We start from the raw sequence: 22123 nt of genomic DNA on the forward strand, positions 1-22123 counted from the left end.
GGCAAAAAACTCTCTCAAAAGAAAAAAAAGAACTGAAAAGCACATTAACTTGTGAAAAGGCACAGTTCAGCAATGTGAGTTTGAGGAACCTAATGGTTTCCTGGTATCATCCCTGGAGGATGAAGCCATTTCTGCTAAATGGTCGTTTTTTGACTGACTTGAAATTGCAATGTAGTTGCAGATGCTCTGTGAATGCTTCCTTTAGCTGCACTTTAAAAACTGCCTCGCCATTAGGGATGTGTTGGCAGCATATGTCTCACTTTCACAAATTTGTAATCATTGGAAACTTGCTTTTAGAAACACTTTCTCAATTATAGTTGGAGAGGGAAAAAGCAAACAAATTTTTAAGACCTGTTTGGAAACTGTTCTGCCCTTGAGCTTATTCAAAGAGGTTTGAAAGGTTGTGTTCTGTCACATAAACCCATAATGCGAGCTGACACACAGTCTCCATATTAGTTTCCTTCATGTCAAGAAAATGTAATGCAACATAACATGTTGCTTAACACACCGCAATGAAACACGATCAGTCAAAAGCTTAACTGCTCAATAGTGTAAAAATTGAAGTGATCATTTGCAATAGCTGCATTTGTAGGCCCTGATTCAGGGCAAATAAAGTCAAGAGTTCAAGACAGTTTATATTCTGAAAGCATTAAGCACATGAAAACTAAAACTGTGTGCATAATTCTCACTGATTTCAGTACTTTACAGCCATTTTGCTTTGCAGTCTTCCAGAGTTTTTTTCCTGAACATGGACAGTAAAATAAGCATATATTAACAAGTAGTTAGGACAAGTGAGTAGGACATTACTATCCTTAGTCATACCTAAACTTCATTCCCCCAATCGTTTCGTTTCTGTTTGAAAGATACAGTAAGTGCTTTTTAGCAACAAAAGGGCTTCAAACAATGCAGGTGGATTCTTCCGAGCATAGAGAGGAAACAAGCACTTTTCCGGAATGCAAGTGGAGAACAAACTATGCCTCTGTCTTTTGGGAAGGGATGGTTAGGTACCCTTTTTCATTAGGATGCAAAGCCATTTTCTGATGGAACAATGTCTGTGGAAAAAATGCACTTTCATCAAAACAGAAATGTTTTATGAAATGTTGTTGTTATTGATGACATCTTTGAACAGAAACTTTTCCTTTAGATTTTTCTCCTTTGCAATACATCATTTTGAATTTTTATACTATACCAAAATGTTAATTTTAATGTCAGTATTGGTTACATTCAACGTCCCTGAGCTGGGGACAGTAAAAGGTGGAACAGTTACATTTCATTTTGAGAAAATATAAGAGACAATTAAGTTCCTTTATATAAGAGTCAGAAAGCTCAAATGATTAAAGCCTCCAGCCAAAACAGAGACACATGCAAAAGCATGTGCGAAGAGTGTTTCATTGACTGTTGTCTTGGTAAAAGGCTGTGAGAGAGACAGCAGGAAAACATCCTACAAACAGAGACAGAAAAGGGTGTTAAGCCAAGGATACTCTCAGAATATATGGTAGGAGCGTGATCTTGATACAAACTCAGAGAGTAAATATTTTGGACTGAGTAACGAATAAGAGAGGCAAAGAGTGCTGAATAAAAGAACTGTGAGCAAAGAAAGGATTTTCTGAGATTAGATAAACAAAGCTTTCTACAGTCTTTATACATAGGCAGGAATGAAGTAGGAGAACCTGGGTGCATTACTTTTTTCACCCCATAACTGAAACTACACACTGCATCTCATATGCTAGTCAACCTCTGAGATCCCAAATGGGTGCGATATTTTATATCATTGTATGTTTTATTTAGTAATATAAAAATTAAAATGAAATGAATCAAAACCAATAAAATCTATATGAAATGCTTGACTCTATCAAAATGGAACATTTTGACAATGTTGATGAACCCAAATCAAAATACTTTCAAATTTTCATTTTGCAGGAATTTTTCAATATATGATTTTTGTTGGAAAAACTTGTTTTTTTTTTTTTTTAAGGAGGAATCTCCTGTACATAGATAATTCAAACTCCTGTCTTAATGTATCATAGTACAAGTATTTTTAACCTTTTATGATGTCTTGTCTAAGAAGGTATATAAACTTAGATAACGCTGTGATGGAGACATTTCTATTATCTAGCCTTCACTGAAGCAAGTCTGCCTTACAAAAGAAACTCTTAGCATCAGTTTCTAAAGCAAACTAATTCCCACATTTTACCAGAAGTGTGGCAGCAATCTCTTTTGATAGCTAGTATTGGTTTTGTTTGGTTTGTTTTTTATTACATCTAGGGAAAACTCCACATCTTAGAATGAGTGTTATAAAAATAGCAGAGATTTCTAGTATTGCATCTAGTGTGTTGGGACATAGAGGGCAGGATTTTAGTCACAGATTATTTCCAAAATGCACTATTGTGTTTCTTTTGACATTCGCTGTAGAAGTTCTGACAAGATGCTCTGCTTTGTGCTACAGAGCTGAATTTAACCCTATTTTTCTTAATATAAAAGCATACACTGAGTGCTGGTATGCATAGACATATTTCACATGACAATGCTGTCAGTTTTCTGATATTCTGTATACCCATAGGTCCATTTAATATATTAATATGTTTTTTCCTATTATTGAGAAAGGTATCATATTCAGCATAATGGGAAGGCATTAAAATAAAGTTCACATCTTAGCAAGATCTAAGCATGGTATCTGTACTCAGTGCGGCTCAGATGATGGTTGAAATAAAGCAAATGAGAACAGCAAACAAGCAATTCTGACAAGCAAGTGTATCTTTAACTCCCATTTTCAAATCAAAGAACACAAGGAGACAGAAAACCAACTGTGTTCCAAATTGCCATTGCCCTCTGATGGAGAACAAGTTACGATAAAGGGTTAACATTTAGATGATTTTGAAGCAAATGTGGAGAAACTTCTATTGCTGTTTTCCAGCCTGTGCATTTTGCTAATCTATATTTGGCTTCCATTGTAACATTCTCATTCCACATAGCAATGCATTTGGAAAAAGTGAATTTTTGTCACACTGCTTGCCAAGTATTTTAAACTGACACCAGCTATGACTAATGACAGTGCTGGAATGTGCTGTTCTCAGTAGAATAGAGGCCTGTACAGACCTAGGAGTTTCCTGGGGTCCAGCTTCTGTCTGTTCAGGGGGCTGGTGCCATACAGCAGTGAATGATGTTCAGAGTGAACCAGCTGTATTTCCTCCAGACTGGCTTTTCGACCTCGAATTCGCTGAAAGAAAACAGCAGAGGCCTACAATATTCCACTGACAATATTTCGGGAAAAAAAAGTAAAGGTCCAAAATAACATTCAGTATGATTAATAATGGGTTGAAATTGCGTCATGCAGGAATGTGACACTGATTTGTTTACTAAAGTAATGCTATATGAAAAACAAATGCGTGTGTGGTTTATCACAAATGCTTCACTTACGTCTTAGCAGAGTTAACTTAATCCAAGGTTTCACATATAAGGAAAAAAATCTCCCTCTTTTCTATATTGCATTAAGAGATAGAACCCAAAAGGTGAAGTATTTCGTAAGTTAGAAAGTTGGCTAGACAACTTCAAGTTTAAAGAACAAAAGCTTATTCACACCTGTAAACTGCAGATGTATTCTGAATGAGGATTAATGTGTTTTGCCATATGACTAGTACCAGCGATTTATGTTGCTGTGAAGAACATGATCACAGTGAGGAGAGCCAGGGAGAGGAAGAGAATTAGAGTTTAAACACTTGAATAAAATTTTTCTGTATCTTTTTTTCTCAAATGTATGTCTGATCTCCCTGGATCTTTTTTCTGTCACACATGCTGACTCACTTGCTTCCTTATCTTTTTTGTAAGTATAGTTTCTTTCTTTAACTGTTTCTCCAGCCTGTATTCTCCCCACTTAAATCAATATTAAAAAATCTGGGACTTCTTTCTCTAAACCCCTTGAAATACTATCAGTTGAGGAAGGAAGGAAGGAAGATAGGAAATAAGAAAGAGAAGATAAAACTAACAGTTTCTTATTTAGCAGATCTGTTCCTAGTATATATTTGGAGTTACACATGGCCATAAAAATATTTACTTCTCCGCTTCCGTTAGTGTGGCGCAGGCTTTGCAGCTACAGCAAAATGAAGTAGATTTTGTTCAGGCTCAGGCATAATAAACAGCACTGTCAACAGAGTTCTGATCCCAAGATCATTTTTACTGTTGATACTGGACAGGGTAGAGAGAAAACAGACTGATTTTAAGGTCTCAGATTCTCTTTGCAGAGCTGGTCACTAGGAGCACTTGGGGCAAAGTCTCTCAGGAGTGAGAATGTGAATCAGCCTGACTGTCAAGGTCTACAGATACAGAATTTCTCTAACTAGACCATCCTATTTTTACTACACTGATTAACCTGTTACAAAAATACCACTCACAACTAGTTTTCCTAGAAGCTAATTCATCATTCACACTATATCCATCACCTACTCACATGCATCTGAAAGCACCAACCTCTTCTCTGCACTATCAGAAGAAAGCAATATTATACATATTTAAAGAGAACATGCACTGAGGAAAAAAAGCAGTCGTCTGGGATGGTTCAGAAGAACCAGGCACAATTTATATTGAGTTACGCAGTGGCATTTTTTTCTGAGTAATCAGGAAAAATTTCCTAAGAGTTAGATCTAGATGACTGTGGAACAAGCTCCCCCAGGGAAATGGTGGAAGCCCTATTTCTCGCAGTGTTTAAAACTTAACTGGACACAGCAATGGAAAAAACATTTTAGGGAATGATCCAAGAACTAAATGACTTAACAAACCTTTTTTTCATCTCTAATTTCTTCAGGCCTCTCCCAGTCTCACATGAGAATTTAGCAGTGCACTCACATCCTTTTAACATGCAGTTGCACAATCAAACTCAGCACATTATGTTACCTCATGCAGTCAGTAAACTCCATAATAGTTCTTCTCAGTCAGATAACATGTTTTTCTTCACAAGTGCGGTGACTTGTAACATTTATTTGTTCATCCGTTCTCACTAAGGACTGTGTTTCTAATAAATTGCTTTAAAATATATATACCCAATTCTCCACAGAGAAACAGGGAAGGGAGGATAGCTCTTAGGACAGCTAAAACGAGTATACAAGAAAAGTAAAGAGATATTTGAGGAAGGTCACATCAAAGAAGCTTGAGTAACATACTCACTCTCCAGTCATATATTTTCTACAAGTTATATAAAAACTCTTCAAGACATGTTTAAAAGAGTTCATTGTCTGGCTCTTTTTATAGTGCTGCTAAATGCCATATCACTCTTAAAAGGACCCACAGATAGACATGAGTCTTATGATAGGGAGCTCTGAGGTATCCTATGGAACGCAGTGCTTTGCGCCAATGGGGTAGGGTCTCGAAGTGGCCCCCAAAAGGGCCAGAGAGCAGGAGAATTTTGCCGGTGAGCTATGTATTACCCAGCGTTGCCAGCCAGATTTTCCAGAGCAGAAACAGATTGTGCAGAAACAGGTCTGGTGGGGAAATCGAAGAGAATCAAAGAGAATGCCCCGCTCCCCGGGCAATGAGTTCGTCAGGGTGCAGCCAAGGGCTGCAGCTAAGAGGGCAGGCACGGCTCAGAGCTGCCATTTCTCCGCTGCTTCTCCAGCTCTAACCTCGAGCATCAGTGAGCAAATGACAGGAGAATGGGGAGGGAAAACAGTTCACACATATGTGCCTGTTTTGGCATCCCCCCTCCTCATTTGATGTTCCTTTCATCCCACCCTTGGTATATCTCTGTTTGTTGAGCCATTTTCAGTAACATTAAAATTCCAACAACCCAAGGTTCCATATAGAAGGGAAAAATAATGGTATTAAAAGCCTCTAATAATTGCTAAGAATAATTCTTCTTACATAACGATGTCAGATCTACAAAAGCACATGTTGTAAGTCTGTTACCAGAATCTGGAATCATACAATTTCAGTTATGCAAAGCAACAGTTTCTAGCTCTCACTGGCATGAGCTATCCGACAACATAACGTATGCATTTTTATAACTTTAGGCATACACTTTTACCCATCTCTTTTTTTATTTCAAAGTGTCCTTTATTTTTATTGGCTGTGGTAGTATCAAAAGCCTAAAATGTAGTAGAAAGCAGAAAATTAGCATAAAGCCAGTGAAAAAGATGTTCCCTTTCTTAGAAAACCAGAAATAACATAGCAGAACACGTAAACAGTATTTGTTTCATTTGGAAGGAATTTGAAAGGGCTTTTTTGGTCATATATCCCTAACGAAAGGCAAGTCACTCTTCTCTGATGTACATGAAATTTTTTGTGTTTATTTTCTCCCCTCACACATGCAGTTCTCTCCTCAGCTGGGGCATCTCAGGAGAGCAAAATACTGCATCTGAGTGCTTCAAAAACCATTCTAGAATTAGAAAGTTATTTTTTCCACAGCAGGAAAATACTTTCACCTTTCTTAGAATTTAAGGTCAGAAAGGACTGCCTGCTCTGGTCTCCTGTTTAAAATAGACCATTAAAGTTTCTCACAGATAACCTCTATTAACCTGAAGATTTTGGTTATGCTTTCAGCAGACTAAACTCTTGCACCATCAGAGATTGAAAAAGACAAAAGTGACACTGTCTGTGTTTCTCTGCTAAGCTAATAAGACTAGTTGACATAGCTTAAGCAGTATTTCTCACTCAGGTCTCTCAGTACAAGGTGTCTATTCCCGTTACTGCAGCTATTTGTATGGATATAGCATCTCTGAAATTCCCTCGTGCTATCTAGTTTGTAAACAAGGTTTTCTGAGTCTTTCCTGCCTTTCTGAGACTTCTTATTGTTGTTTAATCCTCTACTGTTTTTTTAAAAATACTTCCAGATAACATTAATCTTTTGGCCAGTCACTACACGTACATCTTTCTCTCGCGCGTGCGTGGAAATTGCAAGCATCACTCTCCCATTCATGCACACACATAGGGATGCATTTATTTTCTTTTTGTGTTTTACAGTACCTAACATGAATAGGTTCAACACTACAAGGTTTTTTTTAGCTCTTAAGTGTCTGCATGGACTCTCTTTTCCCTTATTGCTTCTTTTGTGGTAAACTAAGAGTCAGAGTGTGGAATTTCTTTTATTTATTTCAGTCCATGAAATCTGGCAAACTCACGTGTTTTTGAATTTTAAATTTCTCCATTCTGACCCCTTCAGTCCATGAGATGCAGACAGCAGGAGCTGCAAGGTGTCTCCCTAATACAGAAAACTATGAAAATTCAGATCAGATTCCATGTTGAAAAAGAAAATGTTGCTGGACCATGATCCCTACAGGAAATAGAGGTGGAGGCAGTAAGTGGGACCACGTATACACTCCTCTTTTCCTTTCTAAAGCTGTGCTGATCAGTATAGCCTGATGTCAGTCATGTGTGCATAAATTATGGCCCCACAGGAACTATGCAAATACTTCCTCTCCACAGAACAAGTAGAAAGCAGACACCACTACCAAAATATAATTCAGTCCTCCTTTTGTCCCAAAGGTAGGGCAGCTATGCATTGCTCTTTACTAAGAGCAAGCCAATAGATGTTTTTACACCAATCTTTGTGTCTTTTAGTTGCCCTGATCTGGTGCCACCCGTTGACATTGGACTATTCTATGTCCATCAGCCTTTACCAAGTGCAAAACAGGCTTTTCAAAAAACAGAGGCAAAACTGTTAATCTAATGCAAAAGTATTGTAATAATTTTATTTTACCAAAATATATTTTATATACCAGGACTATAAAAAAAAAAACACTACAGGAGGAAAATGACTGCATTTTCTTGCCCTGGGCTCAGTCTTTAGTAACATTATAAAACTCACTAAGATAATTCTCAGTATTGGACATGATCTAAATGTTTTTATTTTTCCTTTGTCTTGTGAAACCTGATGAGGGAAGTGCTCCATCCATTTAGAAGAGTGATGGGATTAAAAAACAAAACAAAAATGAAAAAAACCCTAGAACTACTTTTTTGATTTAGCAAAACTCTTGCAAACTCTTGTTTGAATAACTCTAGAGCTCAAATACCTATGGATAGAAAGACAAAATACAGTCTGGAGAAGCAAGTCCTTTTGGCTGTGTCTGCAGCAGTAAATTGACCAGTGCCAGGAAACATTCCCAGGCAGAGGAACACAATCATCTCTACTATTAAATTGCTAAAGTGGTCCTTCACACCGTTTTGGCTGAGGAGCAACTAGCGTTCTCCCAAACAGCTCCCAGACATGGTTTGGTTGCTGGCATGGGCCAAGGAGCATTCCTGATAGTATGAACATGGGCTTTTCCATGCCAGTTGGCTTGAGCGGTGGAGAACAGTCCCAGGCACTTTAAATTTTGTAGTGAAGACACAGCTTTGAGTACCCCAGTCAAACCTTGTTATGATTTTACCAAGTTATGTTTAAAATAATCATGCTACACATGGGGCTATGAGAGGAGTATATGTGGGGCTGATGCAGTGCTCACTGCAGTTAACGCAAGTCACCCCTTGCCTGGTTGGTGATGACTGGGTTCTCCATACACATGAGCACGCTCCTTCCCAGGGCCACAGACCTGAACTTTGTGAGAGGGTTAATCCACACCACATGATTTAGGAACCAGGTCTTACTCCCTGGTGTAGACAACAAAGATTGTATAGACATTGATTGTTCATTTGTATAAAGGTTTCTTCTAGGAAAACAGGGAGGGCCCCGCTGACACACAGCTGTGGCTAAGGATATGTATAGTGCACGGTGCAGCGCAAGGTGAAGAGGTCGGAGCTACCTCTGACTGTACTAGCTTGGTATTGAAAATACCTCTTCGGATGAAAAGTGGAACTGCAGCCTTGCTAATTCACCTGCTTCCTGGGCAATCTCCGAGCCAATAATCCTAGCAGAGGTCTTTGCTAACATACTTCTGTCATTAACAGTAGGGCTTGCCAACTAGTGCTGACTTCTGTTGCATAGAGAAATCCTGTACTACTTTTTAATGAAAAACTTCATGCAGGTTCACAGTGACTGCAGTTTCCTGAATGGCTGTTGCAGGTTGATTCTCCTGAACTGCCCTTCACACTTGTTGCACGAGGCAATGGACATGGCAGAACCCGACCAGCGGGTCTCCCTGCATTGCCTCACTCCTTCAGACCAAAGCTCAGGGAAATTATATTAAGAATTTACATTAAGAAATATTAACCTGCATTCAGAAGTCAGCCAAAGAGATAATGCAGTTGTTTGTGATGCTTCGGCTCTGCATCCCTAGTGTAGTACATTCTGCAGTGGAGTTTAATGGTGATAACCTATTATTTCTTGAATAATGCAATAACCTCTCCTTTAGAGATCCAAGTCATATATTCAGCTAAATAACTTTTCTAAAGAATCCAAGCACCACTGAAGCAAATCAGTTCAGCCTTTCTCATTTTGAAAAGCAAGCATATTTCAGGATGTGCTTAGTGTCAAGCAAGTGATAAAGAGAATTCAGTGAAGCAAAGGACAGATTAGATCATCAAATGTAATCCTTTCTTTAGCTATATAAGAGGATCAAGATACGCACCAGATCTATGTACCCTATTCACACTGAAGTACCTCGAAGTTTTATCATCACAGTTTTCATTTTGACAGCTCTTTTCACATTTCAGCCTCATTTTAAAACAGACAACAGAAGTCAAAATTAATTGAGTGCCATTTGACATAGTGATTTACTTCCTCTCTGCCCGCTCGCTGGAGTTTGTAGGACCTAATAAGCTATATTTCAATTTATTAAATTGTAGAAATGTAAGAGGAAACTTTAAGTCTTCCAGGAAACTATTGGATTGCATGTACCTCAGAAGCAACCTATACCGTTTTACCAGTTAACACCTTTTTCAGATTCCACACCCTTTGCTCTTCAGCAATATCTGTTTATTATTGAAAAAAATAATACATGGTAGCACACTGCATTTTATTGATTCTCTTTCTTTTTCTTTTCTATATACTATGGGTCCTGAGTCTACAAGGCAACTAGGCCTCCTTTTAGTAAAGCACTCAAGTGTATTTTTAACTTTAACTTACTCCCTAAGTATGTGATCCCCTCACTCAAACTACTTGTGTGATACATGGCCCTAAAGACCTTCCTGGAAGAAAGTCTTCTTGAAGACTGAAAAATTATCTGAGCTTAAAAAAACATTAGCCTGTTAGAGTGCTGCCATCTAGTTAGAGGAGTGTATACAACAAATCCATTTACAGTGCTTGCAATACCTCAGAGCCCAGTGTGCTTGGCTCCTTACATTGCAGCAAATCTTTGTGGACAGTCACTCATTCCCCAGAAAAAGAGCTATTGTACAAGTTACCTCGGATTTGTAAAAAAATCTAAGTATATAAAGAAAAGTAAATCAAAAAATGGAGTATATGAGCCCAGGCAATGGGTGGGATCCTGCAAAACATAAGCAAACAATTCTTTTCCTCAACAGTAGTTTGCACTGAGCTTTTTTAAAACCAGTGCTGCAACGCAGTAAGCACCCCAACTGCCACATGCTTTTGCAGAACTTGGCAGTGGCACAACCACTCACAGGAAACAGTAAGTAATAGGTAAAGATTTCTTTCTCAGTAACCAAGGGCCTGAGAATGAACCTGGGAGCCCACATTCAACTCAAGTATAATGCTTTAATCTACAGTTTTGTGAAGTAAATCAAACAGAAGAAAGTTCCACAGTTGCTCTGATATTGTCTAGGAAATTGGGCTTAAATATCTTGATTTTTGACTCGGTACCCATTTTACTTCTGACAAATGAAAACGCTCATGAAAACAGGCTTTATAGCTTGAAAGAAGACAAGATGCAATGTGCTTATGGAGTGATAGCAACTACATTAAAAAAATAAAAGTGTCCTACGCTGTTACAAAATTAAAATTGTTAGCTTCTTGAAGAAATTAAGAATTGTGTTGTTGGAAGGACTGTATGTGCCATTTGCTACTGCCCGTCTACTCTCCTGTCTCAAGGTGAGGATCACAGTTATGTCTGGATTTCATGTCCTGATGCTTGTGGATAAATGATTTCCATCATATAAATTCTCTGCTTGCTGATTGAGAAGTGTGCTTTCCTAAAATGCACTATTTCAATATCGTCAACTAATTCCAAATAACTCCCAAGACAAATAACTCTATTATTACAGAAGGAAGACAGATTTAGAATTTAATAAATTTGTCCTTTACCTAAACAAGTAAACTATCTAGGGTGGGGTTTTTTTGGTTTTTTTGGTTTTTGGTTTTTTTTTAATTACCTCACACTTGTTTAGCAACCCAGTTTCTTGCAGCCTTGACCAGATGCTTTGTATCCTTCCAGCATGCTCAGGGTGATTAGTATAGTTGCCACACATACACTGGTGCTTCAGCATCAAACTGTCATACACAACACCTTCAGCACAAAGACAGTACAATAAGAAACAGTAAGTAAAACAAATGCAAGTTATACAGTCACATGCCATGCATATTACAGAACAAGTTGATTTTATTTGTCTGTAAGAGCAAGATGAAAATTCTGAATCTTAATTCACCTTAACTCTGGGAGACTCCAAATTTAGACTGAAAAGATGCATCTTGTCTCATCCTGAAGGTAAAAATGAACCCCAAGAAATTATACTAATAAACTCAATTAACTGTACAGAAAAAGGCAATGGGTAGTCTCATGTAATAGTTTTCATGTCTAGAAAAAAAAATCCATCGAATTACTGAATAATTTATTTTCTCTTTCTCTAGTGGATAGTTAAGGCTGTAGTCAACCTGTTTATAACAAGAAAAGGACATATTTTCATTGCAATGTATGGAGAAATCCTTCAGAAAACCCTTTTTTAATATCTTTTAAAATGACAATACCACTTTGCTTTTATACTGAATAACTAATACTATATTAATTCCAGATCTTAAAGCATATTGTATATACACTTCAGAGAGTTGCAGCCATGGCAGCCAGGGCCCTTTTTTCATTAAAAAAAAGAGTTCCATCCACTACTGAATTAGGACCAAATCCTGTTGTTAGATGGCAGTGCAAGGTTCCTTTTCAATTTTTTGCTTTCATTTATGCAAGGACAGAACAACTTTATAGGGGACAGCTATCAAGATCACATTCCTCTGTAGCTGTATGTGGTAGGAGAAAGAGGATTCTAGCCATAGGCTCAGAGCTAAGCTAACCTTCTGTTTTCAAGGCTTTCAAACCAGGTCTGAGTCACTGAAAAATAATTTTCTTTACTTACTCATTGTTTGCATTTTCCTCAGAAATATCTGAAACAAAAAATATTTTCCTTACCACTGTGAACCATTTTTATCTGGGAAAAATTTGGATTTTTTCTTCCACTTACAGTTGAAAGGGACTCAAATTAAAAATTTCTCCAAGTTACAAAATCTGACCTTCAAAACCTGTTTCTTACGTGCCACCACTACTCGGGATGCCAACACACTTCTGGGAAAATTGTGTTAGCCCGCTACTGAAAAGTCAGCCAGCGAAGAAAATACAAAATTAAAGTCCAGATTCAACAACGTGCTCAATACCACCCTTATTCTGTAAAGTCCTTGAATGGGTATTGAACTTTAATAAAGTGTTTAAGAACTCTGCAGAATAGGAGTCTGTTTACATTGTGGGTAATGCAAAGTTAAGGTTCTGAGATAATTCACTTAGAAGCCAGAAATTTTAAATTATGCTGCTCTAGTATTTATGCTGCCATATTACTTAGCTCATGTACTTTAGATCTGATCCTCTGGGATCTTCTTATTTAAGCCAAAATGATAACATGGCAATTATGTTTATCATACGGAGAACACAAAAACAGTATCTTGGTGCAGCATGACTAAGTTTATGCTGAATTATTATCTAACAAACTGAATAGTGCGTTAGCAATAAATTCTTATACTTACTTTCTTGGTTTGTTTTATTTTAAAGAAAAAAAAAAGAACCAGTGAAAATCTGGAGCTAATAAACTAATACAGCTTAAAATCTCTGCTGGCATTGCCAAAGCAGTTAATAATTTCCTTTCTGTGCAGTTATTTGCCTTGTGCAGTTTATAAGCTTCACTGCTCTATCATCAGGTCTTACAAGTTATTTGAAATAGCAAGTGTGCATGTAAATAGGTGAATGCTTATGTACCTTGCTTTCCTTTTCTTGGCACCCATAGTTTTAACTTCTAAATTCTATTGCAAATTCTGATTGTATAATTTGCCGGTGGTCATTTACAGTTAGATAAGAAACCCATTCCTTTGCCCAACAGAGAAGGTAGCAGACCGGATTTTCTGGAGTGTATAGATGCTAAATGTACAGGCACGCATCAGGATTTTCAACAAGGACTTAGAGCAGAGTAGGCACTTATCTCCAATGGATTTCAATGACAGCGCTTGTTAAATGTTGACAAAAGTAGTTGAAAGTATCTCCTGCCTGCCATTCTTTCAACCAGCATTTTATCCTAATTATGAATGTTCCCTACAAGGTTAGATTTGCATAACCCAACCTTCAGTTAAAAAAATAAAATATAAATGTTGTAATATGTTACTTTTATACAGAATCAAGATGCTGTGTAATAACTGCACTTTTTGGTAAACTATATCAGGGTTGCAATTAAACAGTCATTTTGAAATAAAATGCTGAAACTACGTATTCAGGATGCCTCCTCTGGCTGATAAAAGAATAAACATCCCTTTCTCAGTGGTGGCAGCACTACTTCACTAGTATGTTTTCCAAAATAGAATATAACTAAAAATGTAATTTTATAGCGTGTGAAATCTTTTGTCCAAATCAAAAATCATGTTAACCGGTTTAGATCACTAATGTATGACATCCACTCCAAACCTTTAAGTAGTAAGATATTCACACCAGTGAGTATAAAATTTATTTCTTAAACAGGATTAATTGATTTAAGAAAAGTCTGAAATATATATTTTCTTTTATTGCAGCCATCTAAATTGATTTAGGATGTGCAAGTAATTCAGATGTGCGGCTGCTGGTCACACAGCACATGCGCTTGGTACAATACCACAATGCAGCAGTAGAGCTTATTGCTAAAAATAGCCTGTAGGATTTCCCTAGCAAGATTCAGCCAATAATCTCCCCACCCCCACAAAAAAGAGAGAGAAAGAGAGAGGGAGACAACTGTTTTCAATTGCAGACTGCTGTGAAATATTAATAAAAGATGGTTACTCTGTCTCTCCAGAACAAATGCCTACAGCCAGATTCTGCTCTCAGATTCCTTGTGTAAATCTGAGCAGCTCCACTGAGACTGGTGGATTTATTCTGGATTTACACCAATATCACCAAGGTCAGAATGCGGCCCTGATGACAGACTGGAATGGTGACACCACTCAACCACATAACGATAGAGGACACAGGACAAAGGAAATTGAATTTGCATTGAGTCAGAAAAAGCAAGGTCTTCCTAGAGGCGACTCCCTAACATTCATTCTATCCCCAAATACTTTATTTGGGTCAGCTTCTTTTAATATTGTTTTGAAGAGAGGGAGCCAGATAGAGACTTAAAAAATCATTGGCTAGCAGCATGCTTTGAAGAAATGTCAGGAAGAACAACAATATTAAAAAAAAAAAGCCAAGGGGAGAGATTCTAATAAATTATTCAGAACAAAAATCTAAACTAAATACTAGCAAATCTTCTGTAAATCTTCTAAATGAACATCAAGTAGATTTTATATTCTTTTCCATCTTTATCTCATTGTGTTGTGTACATACTACATATATACTGCCTAGTGCTCTCACAATCAGCATCGTTATGATTTCCTTCAGATTCCCTTCAGATTCAGATTATGATTCCCTTTGGTTAAGAACATTTTTTCTCGTGACTCACAAAAATATAGGCTCATTTTGATCCTGGCATAGTATTCTGCCACAACAGTTTTCCTCCTGCTTTTTTTCTCTTCCAAGAATATATTGTCTTTAAATAGAAAATAAACAATAAGGAATAATTTAAGGCAGGGAGGGGTTTGTTTGTTTGTTTGTTTTACACAATAACTTATAAGGCTTCAGTCTGGTCTCACTTAGTGCTGTACTAGATTTTTCTCCCTCTCCACCCATTCCTTGCTTCCATGTTTATACAAATGCTGGGTAATGTAGCAACTCTTGTGGGCAAAGGCTGGCTGCATTTTGTGCTCTTTTAAAGAGGCAAAGCACAGAATCACAGATTAATTCAGAGTGGAAGAGACGTCCAGAGGTCTCTAGTCCAAACCTCTGCTCAGAGCAGGTCAACTTTGAGATCAGACCAGGTTGCTCAGGGCTTTCATACCATGGGATGTTGGAAAGACTGAACAGGAATAAATAAAAACTGGGTCTGTGTCATATCTTTCTTCCCACTGACTAATGAACATATGCTAGGGCACTGCCCAGACACAGAAAAAAATACACAAAAATAAAAGTGTACCCTATCATACCATTCCTTAATAATACATATATCTCATATTATTCACAGAAACTGTATTTCAAGGTGTCTGAGCATTATTACACCAAAGATCATCATTACACCAAAATCTCATCCAATCAAAATAGATATATTTTCAATGCACCCAACAGCAGTGATATAGATTATAAAAGTAAACAGGAAGAGAAATAGACAATTTTATTAATTCAGGGAATGAGAGTGCAGGGTGCACAATCAGTTTCAACAACTCAGATCCTAGTTCAGTTTATGCCCTTGCAGAGCCAGTAACTTTTGAGCCACCTTGCCATTTCAGCTAAGTTGAAGAGAAGCCTAGAGAGATGTCGAAAATGAGGGGATTTCTCTGAGGAGAAAGGAAAGGCTTTCTCGTGAGCGCAACGGCCGTGTGTTCTGTTGGACCTGCAGACTGGGCAACCAGTGGGCACTGGCTGGCCAGTTAGCATACATATGGCTTGGGAGCAGCTACAGCACCACAGTATGCCTTCCTCAGCCACTACATAATGGATATAAAAGGGAGATGAAGGTACAGAGAGCAAGGGAAGACACAGAAGCAAGAAGGGACTGAAGCTGTGAGAACATGGGAAAGGAACTCAACAGTTAACTGAAAACCTCAGTTGTAATAAACTGCATTTTTTCCTTTTTCTTTCTCCAAATCCCATCTCTATTGTTCACATAACAATGCTTTTCTAAAAGGACAAGGTTAAACTGTATGCCTGATCTTAATACAGCCCAACTGTGCATGTGCACCATCTGCATTTCCACATGCAACTCTTGGGCATCTAACACCTTATCAAGCTTCCTGTGTCAAATCTCAAGTGCTTTACATCTGGTATGCCCCCATTACCTGACATCATCTCCATTCAGTATCTATCCCACATCATTTCATTCCTTCTCTTACTCTTCCATCTCAACTTCATGTTTTCTTCCTTAATCAGTGCCACTGATGCCACAATTCCCCAGGTATATGTTACCCCACTGGCTCCAATCCCCTTTCCAAGGACTTACACTGGGAGGTGTCAGTAAACCTGAGCAATCAGATTCAAACAGCAGCCTTTAGATTTGCAATTCCATTCAACTTTTCCAGTGGAATAGCAAATTTCTGAATAGGATATTGAAACCTACACACAGTAAACTTGCTCTAGGTGTCTTCAGTCAATCTTTTAAAATGAGTGTAAAATATCTTAGGGACCCTATGAATGACAACTAGAGAAACAGTGGCCTTGCTTAACAATCCCCTCTACACACAGCTGGTCTTATTGCTGAACCTAATGGAAAGTGTATTAGCATGTTTCTCTTTATACAGTCCAAACATTTCTTACTCAATAAGTGAAAGGCCTAAATTGACAGTGTATTTACAGAAGAGGAAATTATGTCTTTCATCTTTGAATGTCACTTGCATCCATTCACCCACTTACTTTCTGTGTTCTAAGGCCATCTTTTTTCTTTTGCATTTTTTTATTTAAAATAATAAATGTAAAATCTTAAATGTTGCTTTCAAAGTCCACATTCCACACAGAGGGATGGGACAGCACATTGTCTAGTGCACAGCCAAACACAGTGCCCATGAAGGACTCCACCCCTACATCAGTCCACAGTCACGGTCTCAAGAATTATAAGCTTTTAGAGCATGGCAAGTTCTGTCAACCAGTGTGAAGGAATTAATACTTATGGCAGAAACCTGAATAAACAGCATCTCTGGGTACTGTTACTCCCCCTTTTTTGTGCACAAAGTGAAACTTTGCTTCTAACCATGTGGTAATGTCACGCTGAGATTCGTGCTGTTAAAAAGTTGGATCTCTTGGAAGGTTAGGGTACCTATAATAAGGAATATATTATGTGGTCATTTTCCTCCCTTTCAGTGAAGGCTTTTGGGGTCCTAATCACTCTGCTTTGGACAACCTAGATGATACCTATATGAGATGCTCCCTGAGTGACTGGACTACCCGGTGCCTGACCAGGAAAGCTTTTCTCTGTTGAGTTTTCACACAACTGCTGAGAGACATCAAAGTTATAGCTGACATCACCTTCCAGTCAGTGCTACAGCTTTGCTTTAGCTATACTAAAAAAAAAAAAAAAAAAAAAAAAAAAAAAAAAAACCTGCAGCATGGACTGACTTGTCAAATGAAGATATTGAGAGTTATATTGCAGCTTCACTACTTACTGGTGGTCTTTCTTCAACTTATTGGTGGTCTCATTACAAAATAAGCAACAAGAACATGGAGAAAAGAGCCACAGGATAGGGAAATGAAAGAAAAAGCTATAAATGACTTAAAGGCAGAAAAAAATGCACCTGTTGCTATATTGCCAGAGCCAGTCAACGATAATAATTTATGACTGTGTGAATATTAACCCTGTGATTTATCAGCTGCACTGGCTGACTTGATGCCAGTACAGCGTCATAAAACCAGGGACCAGTGAGGCTAAAAATGAATGTATTGCTGCAGGAGGTATTCAAGGCATTTAAATCAGTTGATCCTACATGAACAAACGCATTTGCCCTGCCTATTAAAAGCAGTCTTTAGGGAATCCTACCAGTTGTGTAGACATGCTGGCTGGGCTGGTCCATTGCTGGGTGAGGTAATGTGGAATCAGCAGGCAAAGACGGGGTCCTGGAAACAGGCCGATGTTTATCTAATCCCGCCATGCCAACTGTAGCCATCTGAGCCTGGTAGATTTGCAACTGGTGGACACGCCGATGCGCCAGGAACTGCTGTTGCCAAGAAAACAGCACAGTAGAAAGAAACGTGAGAAGGGATCAAGTAAGACACTGAGGGAAACATGTCAACAAATTAAGTTCATTAGGTCAGGGCTGTAATAAACAGTGTGAAAAAAAATGCACCTAAGACCTAGTCAATAAATCCATTCAACAGATGTTTTCACACTGACAGTGTGTGCTGCTGACTTTGCCGGAGAGTAGGTGATGGCAGGCAACCTGTCAGTTCTCCCTGACAGAGGAAAAGACGGCTTCACACACACAGATTTATAAAAGACTAAAGGTTTTTTTCAATATATAATATGATGTTATAACATGCACTGTTATGCTCCTACACAGCTAAATGAAAATAAAAAATTCCTGTAATACTGAAGGCTAAGAGCAGTGTCCTTATAACTCAGTACCTAATTTGCTGAGCAAGTGTGAGGCAAATTTCTACAGGGGACTCACCGGACTCTTTCCAGAGCTGCCTGGAAAACAGGAACATTTTGCATGTAAGCTGTCACAGATCATTTAGAAATTCATGAATGGTTACCTGAGATCCCACTTAGGGACCATCTTTTTTTGTCGTAACTGCTGCTGGCTGTAGGCAGTGCCAAACGCTTTAGTGAAAAGTAGGCAGGTGTGCAAAAGATCAAGACAGAGTGGAAAGGCAGATTTTATCCTCTATTTTGTTTGTCAACAAATGACGATTTTTGCTGACATGAAAAAAGCTGAAAGTCTGGCTCTACTGAAATCAGGAGAAGCTTTGGCCTTCACTCACTCCACAGAATAGGATTGCTTCCCAAGTCTTTTTTTTCCCCCTCCCATTTTTTTTTTCCTATTTTGTACATATAGACCTAGAACCTCAACTGAAAGTGTATGCAAAGGTGAGATATTTTCTAACCAGTCTGCACTCTAAATTCAGCTGAAATTCAGATCTCCATCTTAGAACTACTGACTTCATTTATCTTCACCAGGACCTGGTATATATGCAGGCATACATGGATTTTTTTTCTTCCTGAACCCAATAACATTTAGTAGCGCCATATGGTCCTGTTCAACACAGCAGGTTAGGCTGCTGGGGGCCTGGCCTGCCCCAGGAGGTGTCCAGAGAGGTGAAGCAGAGCTCACGCTGAGTGCGAAGGCAGGGGGAAGCACTCGGGGAGTACCCCAGTCCCTCGCTTGCTGCAGAATGAGCCCAGAGTTTGTGGGAAGCGGCAATGTCTATCCCCCATACTAAAAAAAGAAGTTTCCATAAAAATGAGTGCTCATCAGTAACAGCTAAAATGGGAACGAATGCTTCAAAAGGCAACCTCAAAACCCACGTTAATACCTCCTCTTCAGTGAAAAGACTTGAGGCCATGGGAAGGGTAAAGCACCTGGGACCTTGTCATAAGTGACTAAATATAGAAAAAAAATATGAGTAAGCAAGAGGTTTTACAAGAAATGGTTTGGGGTCATAAACCATTTCCCTTTCTTCAATACAGTCCCCCAGTTTTTTTCTTTTTAGTATTAACGTATGCTGACAGGAAGCTGTTATGTATGCCAGGAGTTATTTGGAGGTATCTGAGAAAGTCTACGTAGCCCCTTCCTTATGAACACAACATAAAATAGCATTCCTTCCTAAACTGCCTAAGTGCCCTAGTACTTTTATTTAGTTTCACTGATGGTTTTAATTGCAGTGAATTTTCAGAGGGGTATTTGTTGTGCTCCTAGGTACACACATCTTTCGTAATCTTTGTTGCAGATGCATGTGAGTGGGGAGGAGAAGCAAAGAATTAACTATGGATGCATATTATCATGTGGAATATTATGCCTGTGCAGAACAAAGTTAAATAAATCCCTTTGTGAGTATACAGCATTCATTTTCCTCACTGCTGGTTTAGTGCTCAAGAGTAAAGTCTCAAGTGGTATTTTGCTGTCTGTGGCACCATTGCTGTCTGCATCGCATGGTCACATGGTGACAGCAGCACTAGCAAGCAGGTATCTCCCTGATGTTAATCTATTCACCAGCTCCTACCCACTTTTCCAAAGCATTATGGCTAACTAAGTGGCTTGGAAGAAGCAATACTCCTGCCTGCTGGAGCCTTTCTTCATCACACAGAGCTTGTCTCTCACCTACAAGGTCAGCAGAGTGATTATTTCTGCTGCCCTCCTCAGTCTCATAGGTTGCATTAATTGCATTAATTAAATAGATAATATTTGTATAGCTTTTCTGTCCAAGGGACTTTTGCTATTGGTTTTTAGTGTTCACACTAACTAATGATAATTAATTAATTAAGCCCACTTTTCTGCTAATTACTAGAGTGTAGAAGACAAAGGGGATTGTTCCCTATTGGAATGCTCTTCAAGATAATGTATCTTGCCTCAGTGTATTTTGACAGTCTGCATTAAATAATATTAATTACATATCCTGAAGGAAGTCTGTTTGGAAATATGGCTTTCAGTGAGGTTTGAGGGGATTTGCACCATGCACAGATGTTTCTGTTTGGGCTGTCCTCAGTGCTGGTAGACGTTGAGCGCTGAGCCTTTAGAGCTGTCTTTTCTGCATTTTTTTACTTTCAAAACTGAACTTCACTTGTGCAATATCTGCACAATTTTTTTCAGTGAAGCCATAAGTTAGTTATTCAATCAATATCTAAAATTTAGTCTATTCAGGTCTCTGACATGAAAGAGTCAATTTAAGTGAGTTTATCTGATCTTTTCTGGCGTCTTCAAGAACAGGGAGCAAAACGTGATACACTATGAAATGTAGTAAATAATTCAGAAAGATGTTCTTACCTATGCTTTTAGAAAGACTAGGTGTTTCTGTCTACATAGTCTATGTGCCTATATTGAGGCACATGAATAAATCAGGATAAATCTTTTTTTATAATGTTACTCAACCTGTATGAATTTCACCAAGAGCCAGCCAGCTATATATTATAGCAGTTTGTCAAAGACCAAGAAGAGAGCTTGCTCCTGCTCCCCTGTATTTTACTTCCAAAGTGTGTTTTGTTTATATCATTCTTCCCTCCTCAAATTAAACCAGATACATACCTAGAACTTGACACATGTTTATCAGCATAAGCTGTCAAAGAAAGGAGAAGAAATCCATGGAGGGTTGGAAGCTGAATGACACCTGATTTAATTTCTGAGGTCACAGAGAATGGTTTACCAGTGAAAATCTTTTAAAATTTTGTAAAAGTGTGGTAGTTTGTCTCACAGGGCTTACACTGGGGCTGGCTTACTTCCTCTAGTAATTTCCAGACCTTTTAACTGTAATTTTAAAACTCTAGACATAATCAAAGTTTGGCCTTGTTCAGATTTTAGCCAAAATTTTAGGTTAAACTCTTCATTAGGTTTCATTTTACAGATAACAGGCATCCATGACATGCATATATATTTTCCAGCCACCTATATATTTACATTCCAAATGTTTGAGATACTCTCTATCACACAGACAAGTGGATTAATGCAAAGAGTAATGTGGATAACCAACACACTTATCTGGCTTCCTAAATGCCCACCTGGCCTCTGGAAAGGATTAACGCAATACAATGAATTCATCTTTGGGTTTTATGCGCAGCAGCACTGCAAACATATGTCCATCTCTCCAGCAATATGACAAAAGCAGCATTTGCACATCTGCAGGGTTAGTGATTTGTGTGAATATATTTGGAGCATTTCTTTGGTAACCCAAGCCCTGCCTGCCCTGCGTGGAGCCTGCTAGTTCCAGGTGCCTGAGATTAGTTCATTAGTAGAGGCAGGCAATTAGAGCCTCATCTACCAACCCCAGAGTGAGTTGAGAGCTACTCATCATTTTCCTTAGGAGTTGGTTCAGGCCTTTCAGTAATTATTTTGAGGAGGGTTTTAGAATCAGTATCTGAAGAGAAGATGACCCTTTTAGAGGCATGGGAGGTAAATATTTGTTGTTCTCCTAGTATTACTGTGAGGGTTGTGGTTTGGAAGGAGCTGGAATCATTTTGGGTTGGTGTGAGTGTTCCTTTTATCTAGAAATGTGGTTCCTACATCTTAGTGCTTAATGTTTTGTATATTCTGAGGATTTTAATGAAAGCTACTTACTTCTAATGGCTTTGTGAACCAGTGTCT

At 38.3% G+C, this 22123-nt stretch overlaps 1 protein-coding gene across 1 annotated transcript in view; it reads right to left on the bottom strand.

Moving 5' to 3' along the window:
- The window catches only part of HDAC9 (histone deacetylase 9), a 306119-nt gene that overhangs the window by 132997 nt on the left and 150999 nt on the right, over positions 1-22123 (bottom strand). The window contains exons 13-15 of the mRNA XM_064506335.1: positions 17869-18046; positions 11194-11327; positions 3097-3217 (exon numbers count right to left, since the gene is read on the bottom strand). Of these exons, the coding sequence (XP_064362405.1) occupies positions 3097-3217; positions 11194-11327; positions 17869-18046 (433 nt within the window). The remainder of the gene's footprint in view (positions 1-3096; positions 3218-11193; positions 11328-17868; positions 18047-22123) is intronic.

The sequence above is a fragment of the Dromaius novaehollandiae genome, chromosome 2 (assembly GCF_036370855.1).
Source record: "Dromaius novaehollandiae isolate bDroNov1 chromosome 2, bDroNov1.hap1, whole genome shotgun sequence".
In the NCBI taxonomy this organism is placed as follows: Eukaryota; Metazoa; Chordata; class Aves; order Casuariiformes; family Dromaiidae; genus Dromaius; species Dromaius novaehollandiae.